Source organism: Sipha flava, unplaced genomic scaffold (assembly GCF_003268045.1).
Source record: "Sipha flava isolate LNK unplaced genomic scaffold, YSA_version1 121_pilon_pilon, whole genome shotgun sequence".
NCBI lineage: Eukaryota > Metazoa > Arthropoda > Insecta > Hemiptera > Aphididae > Sipha > Sipha flava.
The window spans coordinates 2,098,808-2,119,040 of NW_020271747.1; the positions used below are offsets into that span (position 1 = coordinate 2,098,808).

Sequence of the window (20,233 nt, forward strand, 5' to 3'; positions counted from 1 at the left end):
CCGTCAACTTTTACTGGTGGGCCAAGGTACATGTACGAAAGAATACAAGATGCTATGACCTACGTTAGACATTACGGTCGTCCTGACCTTTTTATTACTTTTACATGTAATCCTCGCTGGGACGATATAAAAGAGCTCTTACTTCCCGGTCAAAGATCATATGATCGACATGATATAATTGCAAGAGTGTTTCGGTTAAAAGTCAAAAACACCATGAACTTATTGACAAAAGGTAAAATATTCGGAGAAGTGAGATGCTATATGTATTCAACAGAATACCAAACTGTAGAGAGGTTCAGGTAGTTGTAAGCTATAACTTATCGAATAGGTTATGATAATAATCATTATCTTAAAAACTAAATTAATATGTATAAAATATTATTTCAGAAATATTAATTAATTTAAATTTCAATAGATTTAACAAAATTTAATCTTGGCAGTTACATACATTTATATACTTAAACCCGGCAACGACGGGTAATTCAGCTAGTTAATAATAATCGTACTATTTTATCTTAATGTATTTTTTGAGTGATGTTTTAATTGTACATTATACATAAATGTCAGTAATGTTTTAATTCATAATTTTAATAATGACGAAATTTAATAATTTACTATAAATAAAATGTATAAAAAAATTTTCATTCATTTTTTAAATTAATTTCCCCCCCCCCCCCCCTAGAAAAATGTCTGGGGACGCCCATGCTAATAATGCAATGTCTAGTTCGTCCATTTTATACCGTCGCACATCACACAACTCGAGTGAATACTTGATAATGTAGTGAATATGTATGGCCGCTAACCATCAATACCGCACTTTATAGAAAAACAATACAGGCGCCTACAATAACGTATCTAGACATTTTTTTCGGAAGGGGTCCAAAACATGCATATCGTATATTTAATTTAATTTAGATTTTAACTTTTGATATTTGGTTAAAAATTAGACAGAAAAAGATTTAATCTTTTTTTTATTAAAATTAATATATTTTCATATATAATGATATAAAACTAAAAGCATTCAATGATTAATTGGAGCTTAAGTCATTTTTGAGTGAAAATATTTATGTTGGTATTAATAATTAATAATTAATCCAGACACCCTGGACCTCCCCTCAGTTACGGCCTTGGGCGCCTATCATATGACGGTCGCTAGGTATGGCCGCTACTTTTCTAAGAAACCATAGCTTAAGGCCGCATGCACATTCTAAAGTGTTGCGTGGTAAGCGATGAAATGTGTACATCAAACAGCTAGCGATGAGCGTTGTCTGCAATATTTAGTTGTCCTGCAGTCATCATTATAGCACCGTCTTCAAGAGTTCGACTTAATTTACTTTAACGAAAATAATTTTTACTAAATCGCTTTTTAAGAAGAAAAAAGGATTGTAGTTTACGAAATGAACAACATTGAAAAATATTAGATGAATTTTATCGAATTTATAATGAGCTATTAAGATATTGGGATAGATTATTTTTACATTTTATACCATATCAATGGAACTTCTAATTTTAATTTGTCTATAAAAGAAAAGTACTTTTCAGAAATGAATCAATATCAAGTAATGCAGAATTGAGAATTATTATTTCAAATAATAAATGTCTAAGTGTCAGGGGCGTATTTAGACTTACTTCTAGGAGTGGGGGGGGGGGGCAACTCAAATTTTTTTTTAATTCAGGCTCAAAATTTACAAGTAAAATTTTTGGTAATATTTATATCAGGTGAATCCTTAATATTTGTGGTTTTTTTTTTAATCTAATGCCGGATCCACTTAGAATGGTCTTTTGTGTAGTTCTTTTTTAAACACCTAACTGTGTTTTAAAAGTTTCAATTGTGTTTTATCTAATTTTTCACTAAGTATGGACTGGGTCTTCATTCAAAATAATATATATTATTTATCGTTATGGGATATATAAACGTTATAAGCAATTGAGTGTTTAACGCTATAAATAATTTAAACGTTATTCAATTTAAGCGTTTGAACGTTACACAAATTTAAACATTTAAAAAATTTTCCGTTTACTGTTATTGACAATTATAAGGTTATGAAAAATTTAGGATTTTACGTTATTTAAATTAGTGTAAAATTTGAAAGTTTTCAAATATAGTAATAATATAAAATAAATCATAATTTTTGTTTCTCAATAAAATATCCATTACTTATATAAAAATTGTCTTGGTCTAAAAATTCTCGGGGGGGGGGGATTGCCCCCATCACACCCCTCAAATACGCCACTGCTAAGGGCCAGTATAATATATTTATATTGTCGCCATGTCGGCTGTTATGCTTCATGCCTGCCTGTAATATTGTATAGGAAGCTATTTTTATAATTTTATATTTCTATGACAATAGTAATGACAATAATATTTAAATAGTTAAAAATTTAGCAACTAACATGTGTTAATCAGCTGTAATGACATTCGATCAGAACCACGGTTAAACAAAATTTGTCAACATGCTCCCATAGACCTATGCGCAAGATCCTATTAACTCATATTCAAATTATTGAGGTTATGTTGTTTTTAAGTAACATGTGAAATTTATAACAACAAAGCTGGCATGTCTGATGATACATTTTTTATCACCAAACACAATTTTCGATTATTTGAAAAACTGTTATTTTGTTATTTGTAAATTATTTATATAATGACTACCCTTAAATGGGATAATATTAAAACGATTGGCGATCAAGATGCTGTGGATGACGTTTCGTCGGATTCCGATATTGAAATCGAAGTAATTTTAATAATTTTCATTGATTTCATCGCTTTAAAGCATTGATATAGACTTTTAATTTTACCTTTTAGTACCAACCAAAAAAACATAAGACTAAGGGTGATTCACATTTCGATGATGAATTTAAGTTTTTGTCAATGGCATCCGAATATAATCAAGACACATGGGATGATTTGCAAAAATATGTAAAAAAAAAAGGAACCAATAGAATTGATGAAAAAATAGAAAAAGCTCGTAGATATGTGAAATCATTTGTGAGTAATTATTAGTTTTATCGTTATAAATGTTTAAAGTCCAATGTAAGAAAAATTTTAGTTGCCTGATGTCACTACTGAGGAACATGAAGATTACAATGAACCATCAGATTGTGATTCATTATCCGAAGATGAACTAAAAAAAGGTTATGTGTTTACATATATTCTTATTTAATTTGAATTTGATTTACATGGTTGATTAAATTTTCAGATGGTATCAAAGATAGACAGAAACTGGTTGGTAAAAAAAATAAAAAAAAAAAGGAAATTGAAGAAAATAAAAATGATATAACTATTGAAGACTCTGAAGAATTTTTCGAAGATGCTCCTCCATTTGAAGAAAATGCTACATTTTATCAAATGAATATTTCAAGACCTTTAATGAAAGCAATAAGTGCCTTAAACTATGTTCATCCGACGCCTATACAAGCTGCTGCAATACCTGTAGCTTTATTAGGTAGAGATATTTGTGGTTGTGCAGCTACAGGTACTGGAAAAACAGCAGCTTATATGTTACCTATTCTAGAAAGACTTTTATACAGGCCAAAAGGGTTTACTCCTATCACTAGGTATATTTTTTGATAACAAAAATATATAGTTATTAATTTAGTGTATTGTATTAGAGTTTTAGTTTTGGTGCCAACTCGAGAATTAGGTGTACAAGTTTATCAAGTTACTAAACAACTAGCACAGTTTACTACAGTTGAAGTTGGTCTTTCTGTTGGTGGCTTAGAACTTAAAGTGCAAGTAAGATCTAACAATTAAAATAATTGAATGAATTTCCTTTTAAATTTTCTAAATTTTAGGAATCTATACTGCGAAAAAATCCAGATATTGTTATAGCTACCCCTGGTAGATTATTAGATCACTTACAAAATACACCATCATTTTCATTGTCAGATTTAGAAGTATTAGTATTAGATGAAGCTGATAGAATGTTAGATGAAAATTTTGCTGAACAAATGAAAGAAATAATTAATATGTGTGCTCGTAACAGACAAACAATGTTGTTTTCAGCTACAATGACTGATGCTGTTAATGATCTTGCATCTGTTTCTCTAAGCAAACCTGTTAAAATATTTGTTGATAGTAATACAGATGTTGCATTTAATTTAAGACAAGAATTTGTAAGGTATTTAAAAATATTATTCAATTTGCCACTAAATTCAATTAGAAATTAGCTTATTGTTTATTTACATTTTTTAGTTAAAATGGTGTTTACATTTAAATGTAGTTAAATTTGTTTAATTTATAGATTGCGCCAAGGAAAAGAACAAGATCGAGATGCAACTTTAGCTGCTTTAGTGTGTCGTACATTTAGAGATCACACAATGATATTTGTGCGAACTAAAGCTGATGCTCATAGAGTGAAAATCTTACTTGGACTTTTTGGTTTAAAGGTAAAGTTCAGTATTGTTGTTATTCATTTATAATCTTAATTTTTATTTATAAAGGTTGGTGAATTACATGGAAATTTATCTCAACCTCAAAGATTAGAAGCACTGCGTAAATTTAAAGATGAAGAACTTGATATATTAATTGCTACAGATGTTGCAGCTCGTGGATTAGATATTCGAGGAGTGAAAGCTGTAAGTTAATTTATAAAATTTATATTCATAGTATTCAAAGAATTTTATTTAAATATTTTTTATATCAATAGAAAAAAAAGAAAAAATCTTGGAAAAGTTAAGTTTAGATTATAATTTATAATGACCTTTTTAAAATAATAAAATAATTTTTATCAAGGTATTAATATATTTAATAATTTTTTGTTTTTATTTTAAAAGTATCAACCACAAAGCAATTTTGTTTTTATTTTTAATGTTTGTTTTAAATAATTAGGTTATTAACTATGTTATGCCACCAACTGTTGAACATTATATTCATAGAGTTGGTAGAACAGCCAGAGCAGGTCGATCTGGTGTTTCTGTTTCAATCGCAAGTGAACAAGACCGCAAAGTTCTGAAGGAAGTAATCCGTAAAGCTAAAAATCCTGTAAAAAATCGTGTTATCCCTATTGGTATGTACTGTGTATACTTATAACCATATTATAATTATAATACTTACTAATTAAGGGGCTTTAAATTTTTAGAAATTTTAGATAAGTATAAAGAACGTGTTGATTCTCTTAGAAATGAGGTTAAATGTATTATGCATGAAGAGTATGAAGAAAGACAAATGACTCGTACTGAAGAATTTGCTGATAAAACTGAAAAAATGGCAAAAACCAGTATTGGCAGTTTAGTAAAGAAAAAAGATGAAAAAAAAAGAGATTGGTTCCAGACTCAAAAAGAGAGACAAGAAGCTAAAAGTGAGTAATTTAACTTGTGTCTTGAATAAAAATATTTAATTTAATTATATTAATCATAATTTATCTGTAGAGCGATCCCGAGAAGCTTTTTCATCTAAAATAGAAAAAAATATTAAAAAGAAAAAGAAAAATACTGATGGTGAAGGTGGTAATGATGATGAAGAAATAGAAAGTCAAAAAAAAATGCAAAGAGTAGCTAATTTCCAAGCTAGAAGTGCTAAGAATAAAATGAAACCTAAGAAAATGAAGGCAATGTCAGATATTGATCAGGGTATGTATAGTATAAAAATGTTTAATGTATTGTTATCATATTTTATTCAATATGTACGGTTTTATAGGTAAATTTTCATCTAAGTCTGCTAATGGTAAACAAAAGAAAGGAAGTTCTGTTTTTGACTCACAATTTACGGATGTAAGCAAATCTGGTGTTAAAAAGTACAGATATGAGTAAGTATATATATTTGTATACATTCTTTAATATATTTAATATCTATAAAAACCTTAGTTTATTAAGTTATAGTTGCTCCTTTATTCTTAATTTGTTTTTATGTTTTTCAATAAATAGAGCTAATCAAGCCAAAAGAATGTTGGCTAAAAAGAAATGTGATTTAATTCAAAAAGGAAAAAAAAGAAAATCAACATTTCAATCCAAAAAATTAAGTTTTCAGGGTAAAGGAGGGAAAAGAAGATGAATATAAAATATATAATGAAAAATAACCATTTGTATTTTGTCGTTAATAAATGATTTTGTCAAATTGTTGATCATAATTTTTTTTTTTTTGTTTTTCTATAGAGATGTTACATTTTTTATCTAACATGACAATTCTAGTTTTTAGTTATTCAAACACGTCACTGGAAAAAAATAAAATATAGTAACTATTTGGAAAACATTTCCGCTTCCTACTTACAATATATGATAAGAACTTATGATCAAGTGATAATCTTTCATTTAAATAGAAATGTATAACCTATATTCTATATTATCATTCCTTATAAGATAACAGCTGTTTGTTTAACAGTATTAAATCACCTAATAACATTTTAAGTTTTTACTTATAATTCATAATAATAATGATTTAAAACAGAATTACTAACCTTGGCTTTAACATTATAAATGTATAATCATGTTAACCAGCAACCTTCTCATTCTGTAGTTTGTAAATTAAATTAATGTGTTTGGGATACAATAATGGCTAGCGGTCCTAACTCCATTGCTGTACCTCCTTGCAGTGACATGGATAAGAGAAAATCTCCTCAATTAAGTTTTAAAAGGAGAACAGTTGTAGCTAACTCAGATTCAGTAATTTATCATTAATAATTAAATAACAACTTTATTAATTAATTATAATTAATAAAATTATTTTATTACTTATGTAGGATGCTAGTGTAGACAGTAATACACCTTCAGTCGAATCTAAAGAAGATGGATTTGTATATCAAAAAAGAAAACTTGAACGAGAACTAGGTAATTCAATTTTTGCACAATTAGTACAATAGTATAATGTTACATTTTTAAAAGCCAATATATTAATAATTTACATTATTCAGTGGCAAAAATACTTTATTTTAAAAAATATTTAGTTTAAGTATGTACATTATTAATTTAAATTCCAAAAAAGGTTCAAAAAAAGTAATTCGTCGAGGCACGGAATGGGAGATAGTTGAAGGCCTAAAAGATGGACAAAGATATGATAAAAAACCAGAACTCTTTAGAGGTTATTTGCATAAAAAACGAAAATGGCCCCTTAAAGGATGGCATAAGGTTTGAAAGTTTAATATAATTTATAATTTTGATATTTAATCGTATCTAATAACCATAATTAATCATTTATAGCGTTATTTTGTATTAGACAAAGGAATTTTAAAATATGGAAAAAATCCATTAGATATGTCAAGAGGCAAAATCCATGGTCAAGTTGATATTGGATTATCAGTTATATCTACTAAATACCAACGAAAACGATTAGACATTGATGCTGAAGAATTTATTTATCATTTAAAAGTATGTATTTTATTCAGGTAGTATTTTATAGTATTATATACATGTATTTTATGATAAGATGATAATTACAATTAATACATAATATATGATGATAATAATATATTATCTTATTAAATCTCCTCTTTAAGCTTTTAATATCTTAAACATTTTTAATATTTATTAAATAAGTTTCTAAATTAAAAATAAACTTCAGATTTATTATTTGTTTTACTCAGTATTTTACTTGAATTTTCAGCATATGTTAAAAAATACTTCTTACCAATAAATTGAATCACTTTAAATTATTAATTCATTTAAGTATTTGCATTTTTTAAATTATTTATACACATAATATAGTTAAAGGACATTTGGAAATTTTATCAATAATAGGCAGTACATTTATATAGAAAATACTTAATCTGTAGTGTTTTTACCTTTATTTCCTATTTTTAAAATTTCCTCATAATATTTTCTCTTCTGTACCAGAAACTTAAATTTCTTGTTTCTTGTAAAAATAATACATTTTTGTAAATTATTTGAAACATAAGTACTAGTACAAAAAATATTTATTTTGAATATAAAATGATAAATTATTTTTATGAAACTTTTTATAAAAAGAATTGATTTAAAATATATAACCCTTTTTAATCATTAATTTCAAAGAATATTTTTTTCATATTATATTATGTATCTAATTTAATTTAAAAAACATTTTGTTTTCACCCATATATTAAATTAAAATATATACATTATTAAAAACTTTTTTTATGATGTAGAATTCAAACCATTTTAAATTATATATAAATATATATTTATGTCACCATTTGCTGACTCTTTAATTTTTTTTATATTATTCTTTAAAATTCATTGTGAATAAATTTAATTATTTACAAAATGCTTTGTATCAACAATCATATTATTATTAAAATTTAAACTATTGCTTTAGAATAAAATAACTATACAATTTGAAGTATAATCAAGGACCTTGAAATGAATTATATGCAATTAATTATATATTGAATTAAATTCAATTATATTACTGTTTCATTAAAGATATAGAATTTAAACAAATAATTAAATCAATTATAAATAATTTTTTTATTTATCGTAAACATTTATTATTGTATTTATTATTAGTACCTATTATGGCTTTTGTTATTCTAAATTTATTTATTTTAGAGTAATTAACTATAATAAACATAACAAAATGAATATATTTTTTTTTAAATATAAATAGTAATTTTATCTTTGATTAGTTTTAAATTTTGAATAACCATATAAATTTATTTTATATTTACTTTTATGACTTCTTATTAGAATTATAGAGAGCATTCAAGTGTTACGTTACCAGACACAGGGATAGGTTTTGATATATCTGATAGTACATGAAGAGGAAGAGGCTAAATCTCAAATCTAATGTCACCATCGTATCTATCAAAATTCAAATTAACTTTCCAAAAAATCAATAGTTAATAAACTATTGATAGCATCAAAGACTTGATATCTTATTTTTCTGATTATTATTTTTATTTAAATAATTTAATTAATTAATTGTATTAACAATGATGCGGCACACTGGTGACGGATAAAATAATTTGGGAGATATCTATAAAAAACATTGATGTAAGATAAGAGAAAGAGAAGAGTCACTGTCTGATATAAAATGAATAGAAATAAAGAAATAGAAGAATGGAGGATCAAAAATGCTAAAAAAATACTGTTTTATACTTGGATGCTCCCAAATTAAATACATTAATATGAAATTTTATGTTATTTTTTTCATTACTTATTTGTCATTTTAGATCAAATATTTTTCTTATTTCACTAAAAGTAAGTTCTATAAATTAGTATTTATTTTAGAGTTGATAAAACTTTTAACTCTAGTTGGCTCTTTTTTAAGGGTAGGTAAAATAAATAAAGCTTCAATATAAAAATTATTTTTAAAATCAATTTTTTTTAATCGCATATGAGTGGGGAGAGAAATGGTTGAATCGCTAAGAATTCCTAGCTATGCCATCATAGCGACTTATTTTAACTGATTTAAGAAAAATGATTTCCAATATAAATATTATTCATAATTATAAAATATTAATTTATGACTAAACCATAGTTATGTTTGAAATTAAAAGAAACACATGTATATTATTTTTAACTTTTCTATACTAAAGTATTTATATTACAGGCGAAAACATTTGAAGCTTTTACCGAGTGGGTGAAAGAAATAAAACAGCATCGCCTATATAGACAACATGTCTTAACTTTTGGTCAGACAAAACAAACGCAATCGCCTTTACAAAAAAAAACATCTTGTAAGTATAATATAAAATTCTTTCAATTTAGTCTGCATAAGTTTAAACATACATTACTCATGATTATCGTAAAAGACAATTTTTATATTTTTAATTTTTCTGACAAAAACGTTCACTATGAATGTCTTTGCGGTCGCTCTGTTATCTGTATTTTAATTAAGTAAATTGTATTATCCGTTGTTTTGTTTTCAACTGAAATAAAATTATAGTTCGTTCCATTAAAAGTTGGTCTCACACGCCTATATCATCTAAACAAATAATATCCAACAATTCTATTTCTCCTCTTCATGAGATTAGTCACTGTAGCTTATAATTCTTAGCCATATATTTTTCTGTTTCTAAGAATATTTGAATAATATTTTTGAAAATAGTGATATTACTGGCATTTTTACAATTATATAATTATTATCAATGTGTCACCTTCTAAAAATGTGTAATTAAATATAATTGATTAAAATAGTATGACTACTTTACATTACTTTATATAACCTTTTTCTTTTTTTTTTAAAAAAATTTATAATTTAACCATCAAAGTTATTTTAAAACTTATAAATAGGTATGTAATTGAATTGATTTATTTAATTTGTTGTAAAACTTAGTCAGATTTACATTATCAACATTATTGTGGATTAATATCTTCAAAAATATTTCATTGATGAATTATAATCATTCACATTCATCATAAAAATATATTAAATTAACAGTGGCGCAACTTGATAATAAGGGGCCCTTACCTAATAGTAAAAATGAAAAACAGTCATATGTTGTTACCTTTTAATATATTTTTAGAAAATATAGTTTTCTTGTATGTCATGGTTAATATAATTTATTGTAATTAATGTATTTAATATTAGTTAAGTTTTTTTTATATATATATGTATAACATCAAACATAAAAATTAAATTTTCTGGTTTTTATAATAACAAAATCATTAATTGTTTTGTTTATATCCAATTCATCTGTCTTGTCTTTTTCGATGTTTAATTTACTGATGTTAGAGAGACGATCTTGGCCAATTGAGTTTCGCAGATAATTTTTTTATTAGTTTTTAATTTTGAGAAGGATCTCTCTGCTGAAGCAACTGTTACAGGTAAGGTTAAATAAATAAGACATGCGCTTAAGACATCACTTTAAGTAGTGCTAAAATCATTTTCTAAAATAAATATGGCAAGATCCTTTATATCTTTTATTTCTAAAATGTTTGTTAACAATTCTTTTATGGAAAGTAATTGACGAGTAAAGTCTGGACTTATATCATCCTGATATAATTGTACAAAATCATAAGAAGCTTTGACTATTTCTTCGTCTTTACTTGAAACTAATATAGATGGATATAGAAAATAGAAAGTAACTAACTTTTTTTAAGCCATCAAATCTTGAATTTAGTTGAAATAATACTGTATCTATAATTGGTAAAAATATTTTAATTTTTAAATTTTCTTCTGTAATATTTAGTCAGCGATCTCCATTAATCTCATCAAAATGTTTAATTGCAAATCTTGTTTGTACTGTTTAATAATTTGTTGGTATGTCCCAACTTTTGCTTAGATTTTTGGTTGTTAATAATACATTTTCATTATCACATCTTAATCTTGCAATAAAATTAGTAGCCTCTCCTAAATTTTTAAAATCATTAAATAAATTTGTAATTTTTTTTTTTGCATTAATTTTGATATGCTGTGTAGTGGTTTTAAAATATTTTCCCAAAGGCACAACAAAAAAACAAACTCCATTGACTCTGTTTTTTTTTTTTTTTTTTAAACATACTAGCAAACCTCTCATCTATTTTTTGACTAGTTAATGACTATTTGCTAAGGAATTCAAAACATCTTTAAATCTTATTTTCAACGCATATAATGACTCATGCCAAGATTCCCAACGAGTTGGGCATACTTTTTTCAATACTTTTTGTTTAATTTTGCTAGATACATCTTCTCCAAATGCAAGAGTTGACCATCTGGGGGCACTGGAACTAAAAAATAAAAATATTGCTTGAACTGTATTAAAGAAATGTAAAGCTTTTTCAGAAGTTTTAATCGCATCTGATATAACTAAATTCAGGTTATGTGAGCAAGAGTGAACATAAAATGCATTTGAAACTATATCTCTAATTCTTTTTTGTACTCCAGAATATATGCCACTCATTACAGCTGCTCCATCACATTCTTGTCCTTTACACTTTTTGACATCCAATTCCAATTTCAATAAAACATCAATTAATAATTTTTCATAATTTTCTGCCCCATGTTGATCAATTGCAAAAAACCCATAAATGACTCTTCAATTTTTAATGTTCTCAATTCATAATTTAACACTTTTTTGTCTTTTTATCTTTTTTATCACAATTTATCTTATCACTCCACTAACTTGGTCAATTTTATTAATGTCTTGTGTAGAATCCATGATAATTGAAAAACCCTGGGCATTTTATATTTCTTTACATAGTAATCTCTGTGTGCTTGTAACTAATAATTCAATTATTTCATTTTGCTCTTTCCAACGAGGTACTTAATTTTTTTTTTTTCATAATTTAACAAATTGTTTATTATAGAGTCAAACTCTGATAAAAGCTTTATAGTCCTCATGAAATTACCTGTAATAATAAAATAAAAAATATTATCTTATATACCTATCTACCTATCAATTTTTTACAATATATATAATTGCAATATTTTTACATTAATATTATAATTAAATTATTTATTATATGTTTCACATTTATGTCATGATGACCAATATAATTTAAATTATTTACCTTCACTTGTAATTAATTCATCATTATTTTTGTGCTCATGTCCTCCGAGTGCTGTGTTCCCAACTGTTAATGATAAAATCACTTAAATTATTCGTGTTAGGACTTCTCTCCAATCGGTAGCTTCATCTGAATATTGTTTTTCTGTAACTTTGTCTATAGTATAATTTTTTTCCCAGTTATAACGAATCTTCCCAGCATCAATATGTTGAATAGATTTCTCATGTTTATCAATTTTAAATGTTAAATGTCTCCAGTCTTTAACTTCATTAATCCATGCAGTATTATAATATGAATACTGTCGGTTGGCAAATAATCAACATGTTTCACAATAGGCTACATTCATTCCGAGTAACACAAACAAAATCTTTGAACTTTTACACCAGATTTTAAAGTTATCTCAAGATGAGAATTTATAGTTATTACCATCTTCATGAGTACTACTAGGAAAAACTATATTTGGTCGACAGGGTCCATAAGCCAAAATAGATCTTTTAGTATAACTATCATTGATATTTTCATTAAAATTAACTCTATCAATTGGATATTCATTCTTTAAATTCAATTCTATTAAAAATCAAAAATCAAAAATTAAAATGATATATTAAATAATTTAATAATTTAAATTATATTTACCAAGGGCACTTGTATGAGCTATTTTTTTTCAATATCAGTAACATTAACTGTGTCAATATCAACAACAGATTCAATAAATTCAGATTCACAATTTGTATTGTTACTATCTTTACTGTCATCAACATTACAACTATCCATACATTCTATACATAAAATACAATTTTAAATAATGCTTAATTATTATATTTTATTACTTTATTTTAAAATTAAAATCAAAAAACAGAAATTTTTGTTTACAGAAAAATGTTTCAACAAGTAATGTCATATAGTATGGCTACATAGCGCTTTTACATTGATTGTAACAAATTAAAATATTTAATATTATTATTATTTAAAATATACCATTATTGATAGATTCAGCATTTCAACTATCATTCAATGTTTTTGAATCAGATAATATTGCGTCTTATAAAATAATCTAATGAGCCCTTCAATTTTTTAAGTTCTTCATCTTTTTCTAATTTTTGTTTTCGTTTATGAAGCCCTATTCAAATATTACCTTGAAGACATTTAGTTTTTTAGTGTTTTTACTTATAAAAAACATGAAATTTAAATTTAAAGAAATAAATGACGATTTTTAAATTTTAAATGTTTTAATAAACATAAAACAATACTTGTAGGCAGTATATACCAATAAGTAATAAACTAATTCAATAATATCGATGGCATTTTGTTGAAAGGGCGTATACCACAAAAAATTGAAAAATGAGTTTTTGGTATCAAAATTTTCAGAAAAAATAGGCGCATAATTTGTAATATTGAGGCGGTTAAAAATATTAAGAATTATTCTCTATATAGCGGATATAAGTTATCCAAACGCCCTAAAGAATAAATATATATATTTTAATGGAGAATTTTAAAAGGGCGTATACTACAGGAATTGCTAGTGGTTTTATCGAATAAACTAAGCATTTGAATGATAATTGTTATCAAATTATCAACATGCCTACTATATAAAAGTATATCCAAAATCAACCGACCTTAGCGGTATCATTTTTAAAAACACTATTTTGTTCCTCCTGAACAATTTCAATTATGTGGTATACGCCCTTTCAACAAAATACGATCGATATAATATATTATCTATCTTGTTTCTAATATTATTATCATCATTATGAGAATTCTATAAATAGATAGGTTTTATATTTTATTATCATCAGACAGATTGTTACGAGTCAAGACTTACACACTTCACATACCAGCATAATATTATGTATAACATTAAAAGAAGTTTCAATTACAGCTAGTCTATACTCTATACCCGCATTCGGGCATTTCAGTACCTATATACTGCATTACGGTACACGAGATTCTTATATGTGTACTCGTAATCTAAATTCAAAAGAATAAAAATATTATTATTTATTATATTAAAACAAATGATATAATATATATTTATTTGTTAAAGAATATAGTAGGAATATCGTATATGAGATTTTTAATTAGGGGCCTCTCAAGACCGGGAGCCCCTGTGAATTGCACACCCAACACTCCCGATAATTGCGCCACTGTAAAGGGATTAACAACATAACATTAATTTTCATTCACTTCTGTTATAAGTTTCCTAATACAATTTTTGTTTGTACTTGAAATTAAAAATTTAAATGGAAAACAAAAAACTCTTGACCACTGATAGATTAAACACTGTTATTGTACAGTAGTGTTTCATGCAAAAGCCCTAATATTAGTGTTTGTTTTAGTTGATTTTTAATTTAAAAGACTATCATTATTAAAATGTATTAAATTAAATTTATTTTCCACATATGTTTAAAGACTTGTTGAATATAATATAAACTGGTTGTAATATAAAGCATGGGCCTTTAATTATTGTTTACCCTGGGCTCCTAAAAGTGTAAATCCGGCCCTGCTCATCTAATGATTTAACTCTCCTTAATTGAAACTAATGATGACACCGTTGTACATTCACCTCACTGCATGGAGTAGGTTGAGCCTGTTGCTTTGCCTATTTACATAAGTAATATCGTAAACTCCGCATTCAAGAAAGTATTAATTTAGATGACCATCCCCAACTGGCTCACATGTAAGTTTACTTACTCACATCTTTTGTCTGGCCCAATAACCATAATAACTTCAATGCAATAGCTGAGTATTTGATGAAAATTAACGTCAATTTTCATACTTTTCGTTCTTGTTCTGTGCGTCCTTTTAGGATCATTATCAAAAACCTGCATCATTCTACTCTTGATACTGAAATTTTTGTCACATTTGCAGGACACATTCACTATGTGTAAAAGTGAGTTAAGTAAGTCCATATGGTAAAAAAAATCGTTCCCTTCCAATATTTTTTGTTAACTTTGAATGCAATGATAAAAACAACCAAATCTTAGCATCACTTCTTTACTGAATACGAAAGTAGTAATAAAAAAACTACATACGATCTGCCGCAACATTTTAATTGTCAAGATTATAATCACATACAAAATTACTATTATCTTCCATCTCAATGCGTCAAATGTGACGAGGCTCATACTGCCAGCTTCAGGGGGTGGCGGTTCTAACGATCCATTCTGAATTCTGTCGAATTCAAGTCAATAAAATCTCACAATTATACCTCTTAGTCTAAAAATGTAATTTCCGAGTGTTACCCCAAAGACACTTCTCAGTCAATCCTTTCATATGCTACTGTTACTTCTGGTCCTAAACTGAACATTAATCCACAAAATTCTAATTTAAATGTAGTTCTTTAGAAATTCCTCTCTGATTATAAACTCATTTATTTCTGCCACATTGATAAACAAATAATTGAGGCATTAACTTTCCCTAATTATTTTGGTTATTTTATATACTCATTGCATTTGATATTTTCATCTAATATTATTTATCGTTTTTACTGTCTCACCATTATTTTTAATTTAATTTACTTTTTACTTAATGTATTTAGATATTAACTATTCAAATTTAATGTTTTAATTGTTGAACGATCATGGTGATTACTGAAAATTCTAAATTAAAAAAAAATTCCTTATGTATCATTATGACATTTCATTGTTCAAGGTCAAACTTACTTTTTAGGCAAAATATATTAATTAAGCTAATTTGAAATTTAAAGATAGTTATATTTTTAAATTACTAAAAATATTACTTTACTTTTAGAATTTAATTTTTCCTAATTATCTGTATTTTCTAGAAGCCTGGATCATTATTTATTGTTTAAATATGAATTATGATTAGAAATTAAGAATATTTTAAATTATTAAATGTGGGATGATTTTTATATTGTAATAAATTATATTTATAAATAATTATTAAATTAAAAGTTCAAGAATATTTTTACTTTTCAAATGATTTAGTTTCGTATTATGTATAAATAATATATTTCTGTCCATAGAGACTATATTATAATACCTATATACAGTTATATAGAATCCCAATTAGTGATTAAGTTAATTTATATAATCAACCATATTTCTCATAAGCTTTATTGTTTATAAATATTGTGATTATATAGCTATGTTTAATTATTTTTTTTTATGTTATGGCAAAAATATTAGACTATTTTTTTTTAAATTTAGCTATAAACAAAATTACAAAAGTTTTCTTAATAGACTTCTGTGAAATATTTATATTACTTTATATTTCATAATATACCAAGTATAAATATTTTAATGTTTTACAGTAATGTCTCCTGTTGAATCCATTAAAAATTGTACCCTAAATTCACGTTTAAATGGTTGGTGTTCACAATTGGATCCAGCAACTTCAGAACTTAAACAAGTTGAACAAAATTTAAAATCATTAAATCGTATACTTGATCAATTAGAATCAGTTGATAATGATGTAAATATTTGTTAAATAATATTTTATAATTACTTTATTTTTGTATATTAATAATTAAGTTTGTATTATATTATTATAGGTTGGTGCAATGGATGGAATTCCTGTTACAAAAAAGAGTACTAGGTTCCGTTTACGTAAAAAAAAAAGTGGTGGCGGTAGTTGGGGTGGTACAATTGCTGGATGGGGTATTGATATGAACCAATCAACCAGTCAATCAACAAATAAAACATTTGTCGATGTTACAGATTCATCTAGTTTTGTAAATAAATAATCTATTTAATCATACTTTTAGGTATTGATTTAATTTTTTTTCATAATAGCCAACTGGAATAACTACTCAGAATTTATCCAATAGCAATCCATCATTAACTGTTAATCCATCAGCTAGTGATCTGCAACTTTATACGGATTTTGTTATTCTAGCTAAAGATAGTGAGATTAAATTATTAATATATATTTAAAAGCTTATAACTATGCAATATTCTTATTCATTTTTAGTTCAGAACAGTTTCAAGTTTATAATGGAAACAATTAATGAAGAACGGAATCATATACTTGTTGGAGAAAGTAATGATGATAAATTATCCAATTATCGAGTAGCTTTAAATAAAGCAATTCAACAAAACAGTGAACTTCGTGCTAAATTAAATAATATTCATGTTACTTCTGACACATCAAATTTTCCGGATCCTGTAGGAATCATATACTATATTTAAACAAAATTTTATAATTACTATTTATTATTTTTAGGTTTTAAGTTCATCTTTATCATATAGTTCTGGTGTAAGTGGATCAGAAGTATTTTTTGATGCTGAAGAATATCAAGGTGGTAAAATAAATGAAACTGTAACAAATGAATTAGTTTCTGGTGAAGTAGTTGCTCAAACTTCAGATACATCTTCTGAAGGTGGATCTCTTTCATCTGAAGATGGATCAATTTCTTCAGAAAATAGTGATGGTGCTACATCCGAGTATAATAATCCTCAAGAACGTAAGTATTTTATATAATATCTTATGTATTAAAATTACTTTGGTTATAGTTATACTACTGTAAAATATCTATCACTAAGTAAAAATGTAATTATTATTGAATTTCTTATTATAGTTTAAGATTATGTATAACTTGGTACATCTACCATGTATACATAATATAGATGGGTATCATATTTATAGATAGATTAATATTGATAATATTGGTTTTATAGATTTTTCATTGAGCAAGAATATCAATATTTTAATTACTTCTCATTTCACATTCAGTTTGAAATTTGAATAATTAAAAAAATATTGGTCATAATTGTAGCCATGTTCTTGAAAAATTTCAGAATGATTAACTGAATAATTATTTGCAAAATAAATGCTGTTCCCATTAACGATCACCCACTAAATTATGGTGTTTCATTCACTAGACAACTTTTTTATTTTTTCAAATAATTAATTGGTTTTTAACAAGTTTTTTTATACTTATTAATTGATACAATCAATATTGATTAAAATATGTTTTTCTATGAATTAATCCTTCGTTTGTACACTAGGTCTTTTATGGCACTACCGAAATTTCGAAAATGGATTTTTTTGAAATTTCATCACTTTTACAATGTTATGAAAAATATAATTATTAATAAATCGTAAAACAAACTTCAAGATCTTAAAGAGCAACCTTCAATTAGTAAATGTAAAGTTTTTTACATTTTTCCTAAGTATTTCTAAAAAACACGTCTGTCCATTTTTGACTTGCAGACGACGTTTGTTAATATTGTTCGATTAAAAATATAAAATCAAAAAAAGCTAACTCATTATTTTGACCTTTTTTTTTTTGTCATATACTAGTGGTGTATTTGGACCTGCATTTTTTTTTTTTTTTTTTTGGGGAGGAGTTAATTTTTAAACAAACAATTTGGTGGTTCTGAAGAAAATATGACAAATCGTAATCTTAAATATATTATTCATTTTTTTCGTTATTATTTTTATTATATTTATGAATAAAGAAAATGAAATAAAGCGTACTAGTTTCATTCATCACTTGTTTGATGGGTGATATATACCTAAGTATGTTTACACTCATGCGCTTACTACTTTAATTTTCAATTCGACTTGTGTTTCAACATTCAATTCCATTCTCATTTAACACAAGACATTGTCTTTATTAAATGCAATGATGCATGCTTTTTTCTGTTCTCACTAGGGACGTCACAAATCGGTCGTCTTCCAGATTATTAACAAAAAACTTGTCGGATTCACATGTACTTCTCGGTGTTAATGCGGCTTACTTAATTATTGCAAGTGCAAATAAAAAACCTAGGAATAAGCGTTCTTTGCAGGTCATTAATTATTTAAAAACTTGGAATTACAGATAATTTGCAATTACACGAGATATTTTATTTAAATATTTTACACGAATATCCAGAGCAATTTTTATTCAATATTAAATATAGTTGAATCGGAAACAGTGAGACAAAAGACTCATTTTAAAGAGGTTGTTCCATCTAAAATTAATTTAATATAAATAAATAAATAATATAAATAATATTAATTAAGTTGTTAATAACGATATGGTATTTAGTTACCGCATTAAAATGCAATATAAAAAGCACGGCGTGTTGAACGGATTCCCATTGAGCGCGGAAAACTTTGTGTTGTAGCGTGCATCACGAAAATGTAGCCGTTGAATTCAAAAGAGCATGCGCCATTTCAAGTTTTTTTTTTATTCAACTTGTGGTGCGCTATGATGTATCAAACGGACGAAAAAGCGTTCGAGTGTAAACATATCATATTATAAATACTTACTATAGCACAAACAGTGCCGTAGTAATACGATAATGGTTACCATTGACTTTGAACTTAGTATGAGGTTTATGACGATTACATATTAAAATAGGAATTAGAAGATAATCGTAATAATTACACCGTCACTATCTACAATATTTTCTTGGAAATACTCAAATACGTATAGGTACCCCCATAAGATAATGTACAATTGTATTGACCAAAAATATACATCTCATAAGAAACTATATAATTCTTCCCAAAATGTTTGGGGGGATTTATCCCCCCCCCCCGTATGTACGCCACTGTCATGTACTATAATGTTTTAATAATCTTTAAAATACTTCATTATTTGATTATAAATATAATTAAATGTATAGTTGCTTGGAAAATTAATATTTATTAATATAAAAATTATCGCAATGTAAAAATCAAAATAAAATTATTCATTGTAATACTAATAATTTGTAAACATTAACTATATTTTTTTAATTATGCAAAACTATTTCTGAATAAAAATATTTTTATTTATTACCTACTTACATTTTTTTTTTAAATTTTTATAATATATGTATAACTGTGCCCTAAGACAGCGGTTTTTAATCTTTTTGAAGCTGTGATCCCTATGTCACCAAAATTTTGAGCAACCTTTTTACTATGATAACATTAAAAAGTAGTGATAAATTAATAT

At 25.9% G+C, this 20,233-nt stretch overlaps 2 protein-coding genes across 3 annotated transcripts; both read left to right on the top strand.

The window, feature by feature from the left end:
- Positions 1-2,529: 2,529 nt before the first annotated feature.
- LOC112693988 (probable ATP-dependent RNA helicase DDX27) lies at positions 2,530-6,000 on the top strand. Its single transcript, XM_025569281.1, has 13 exons — positions 2,530-2,735; positions 2,807-2,989; positions 3,051-3,135; positions 3,201-3,558; positions 3,613-3,736; positions 3,796-4,121; positions 4,245-4,389; positions 4,444-4,578; positions 4,832-5,009; positions 5,082-5,300; positions 5,371-5,571; positions 5,639-5,747; positions 5,866-6,000. The coding sequence occupies exons 1-13, from the start codon at positions 2,646-2,648 to the stop codon at positions 5,990-5,992; spliced, it is 2,280 nt and encodes a 759-aa protein (XP_025425066.1). The 5' UTR covers positions 2,530-2,645; the 3' UTR covers positions 5,993-6,000.
- Positions 6,001-6,312: 312 nt separating this feature from the next.
- LOC112693989 (oxysterol-binding protein-related protein 6-like) lies at positions 6,313-19,853 on the top strand. Of its 2 annotated transcripts, none has more exons than XM_025569283.1 (11): positions 6,313-6,600; positions 6,678-6,765; positions 6,920-7,062; positions 7,135-7,302; positions 9,464-9,590; positions 16,616-16,776; positions 16,856-17,035; positions 17,097-17,208; positions 17,275-17,468; positions 17,527-17,767; positions 19,419-19,853. In XM_025569283.1, exons 1-11 carry the CDS (start codon positions 6,490-6,492, stop codon positions 19,436-19,438), a joined length of 1,545 nt encoding a protein of 514 aa, XP_025425068.1. In that variant the 5' UTR covers positions 6,313-6,489; the 3' UTR covers positions 19,439-19,853. The 2 variants fall into 2 exon arrangements, with proteins under 2 accessions (XP_025425068.1, XP_025425067.1); XM_025569282.1 differs by lacking the exon at positions 19,419-19,853 and adding an exon at positions 18,962-19,254.
- The last annotated feature ends 380 nt before the right edge of the window (positions 19,854-20,233 follow it).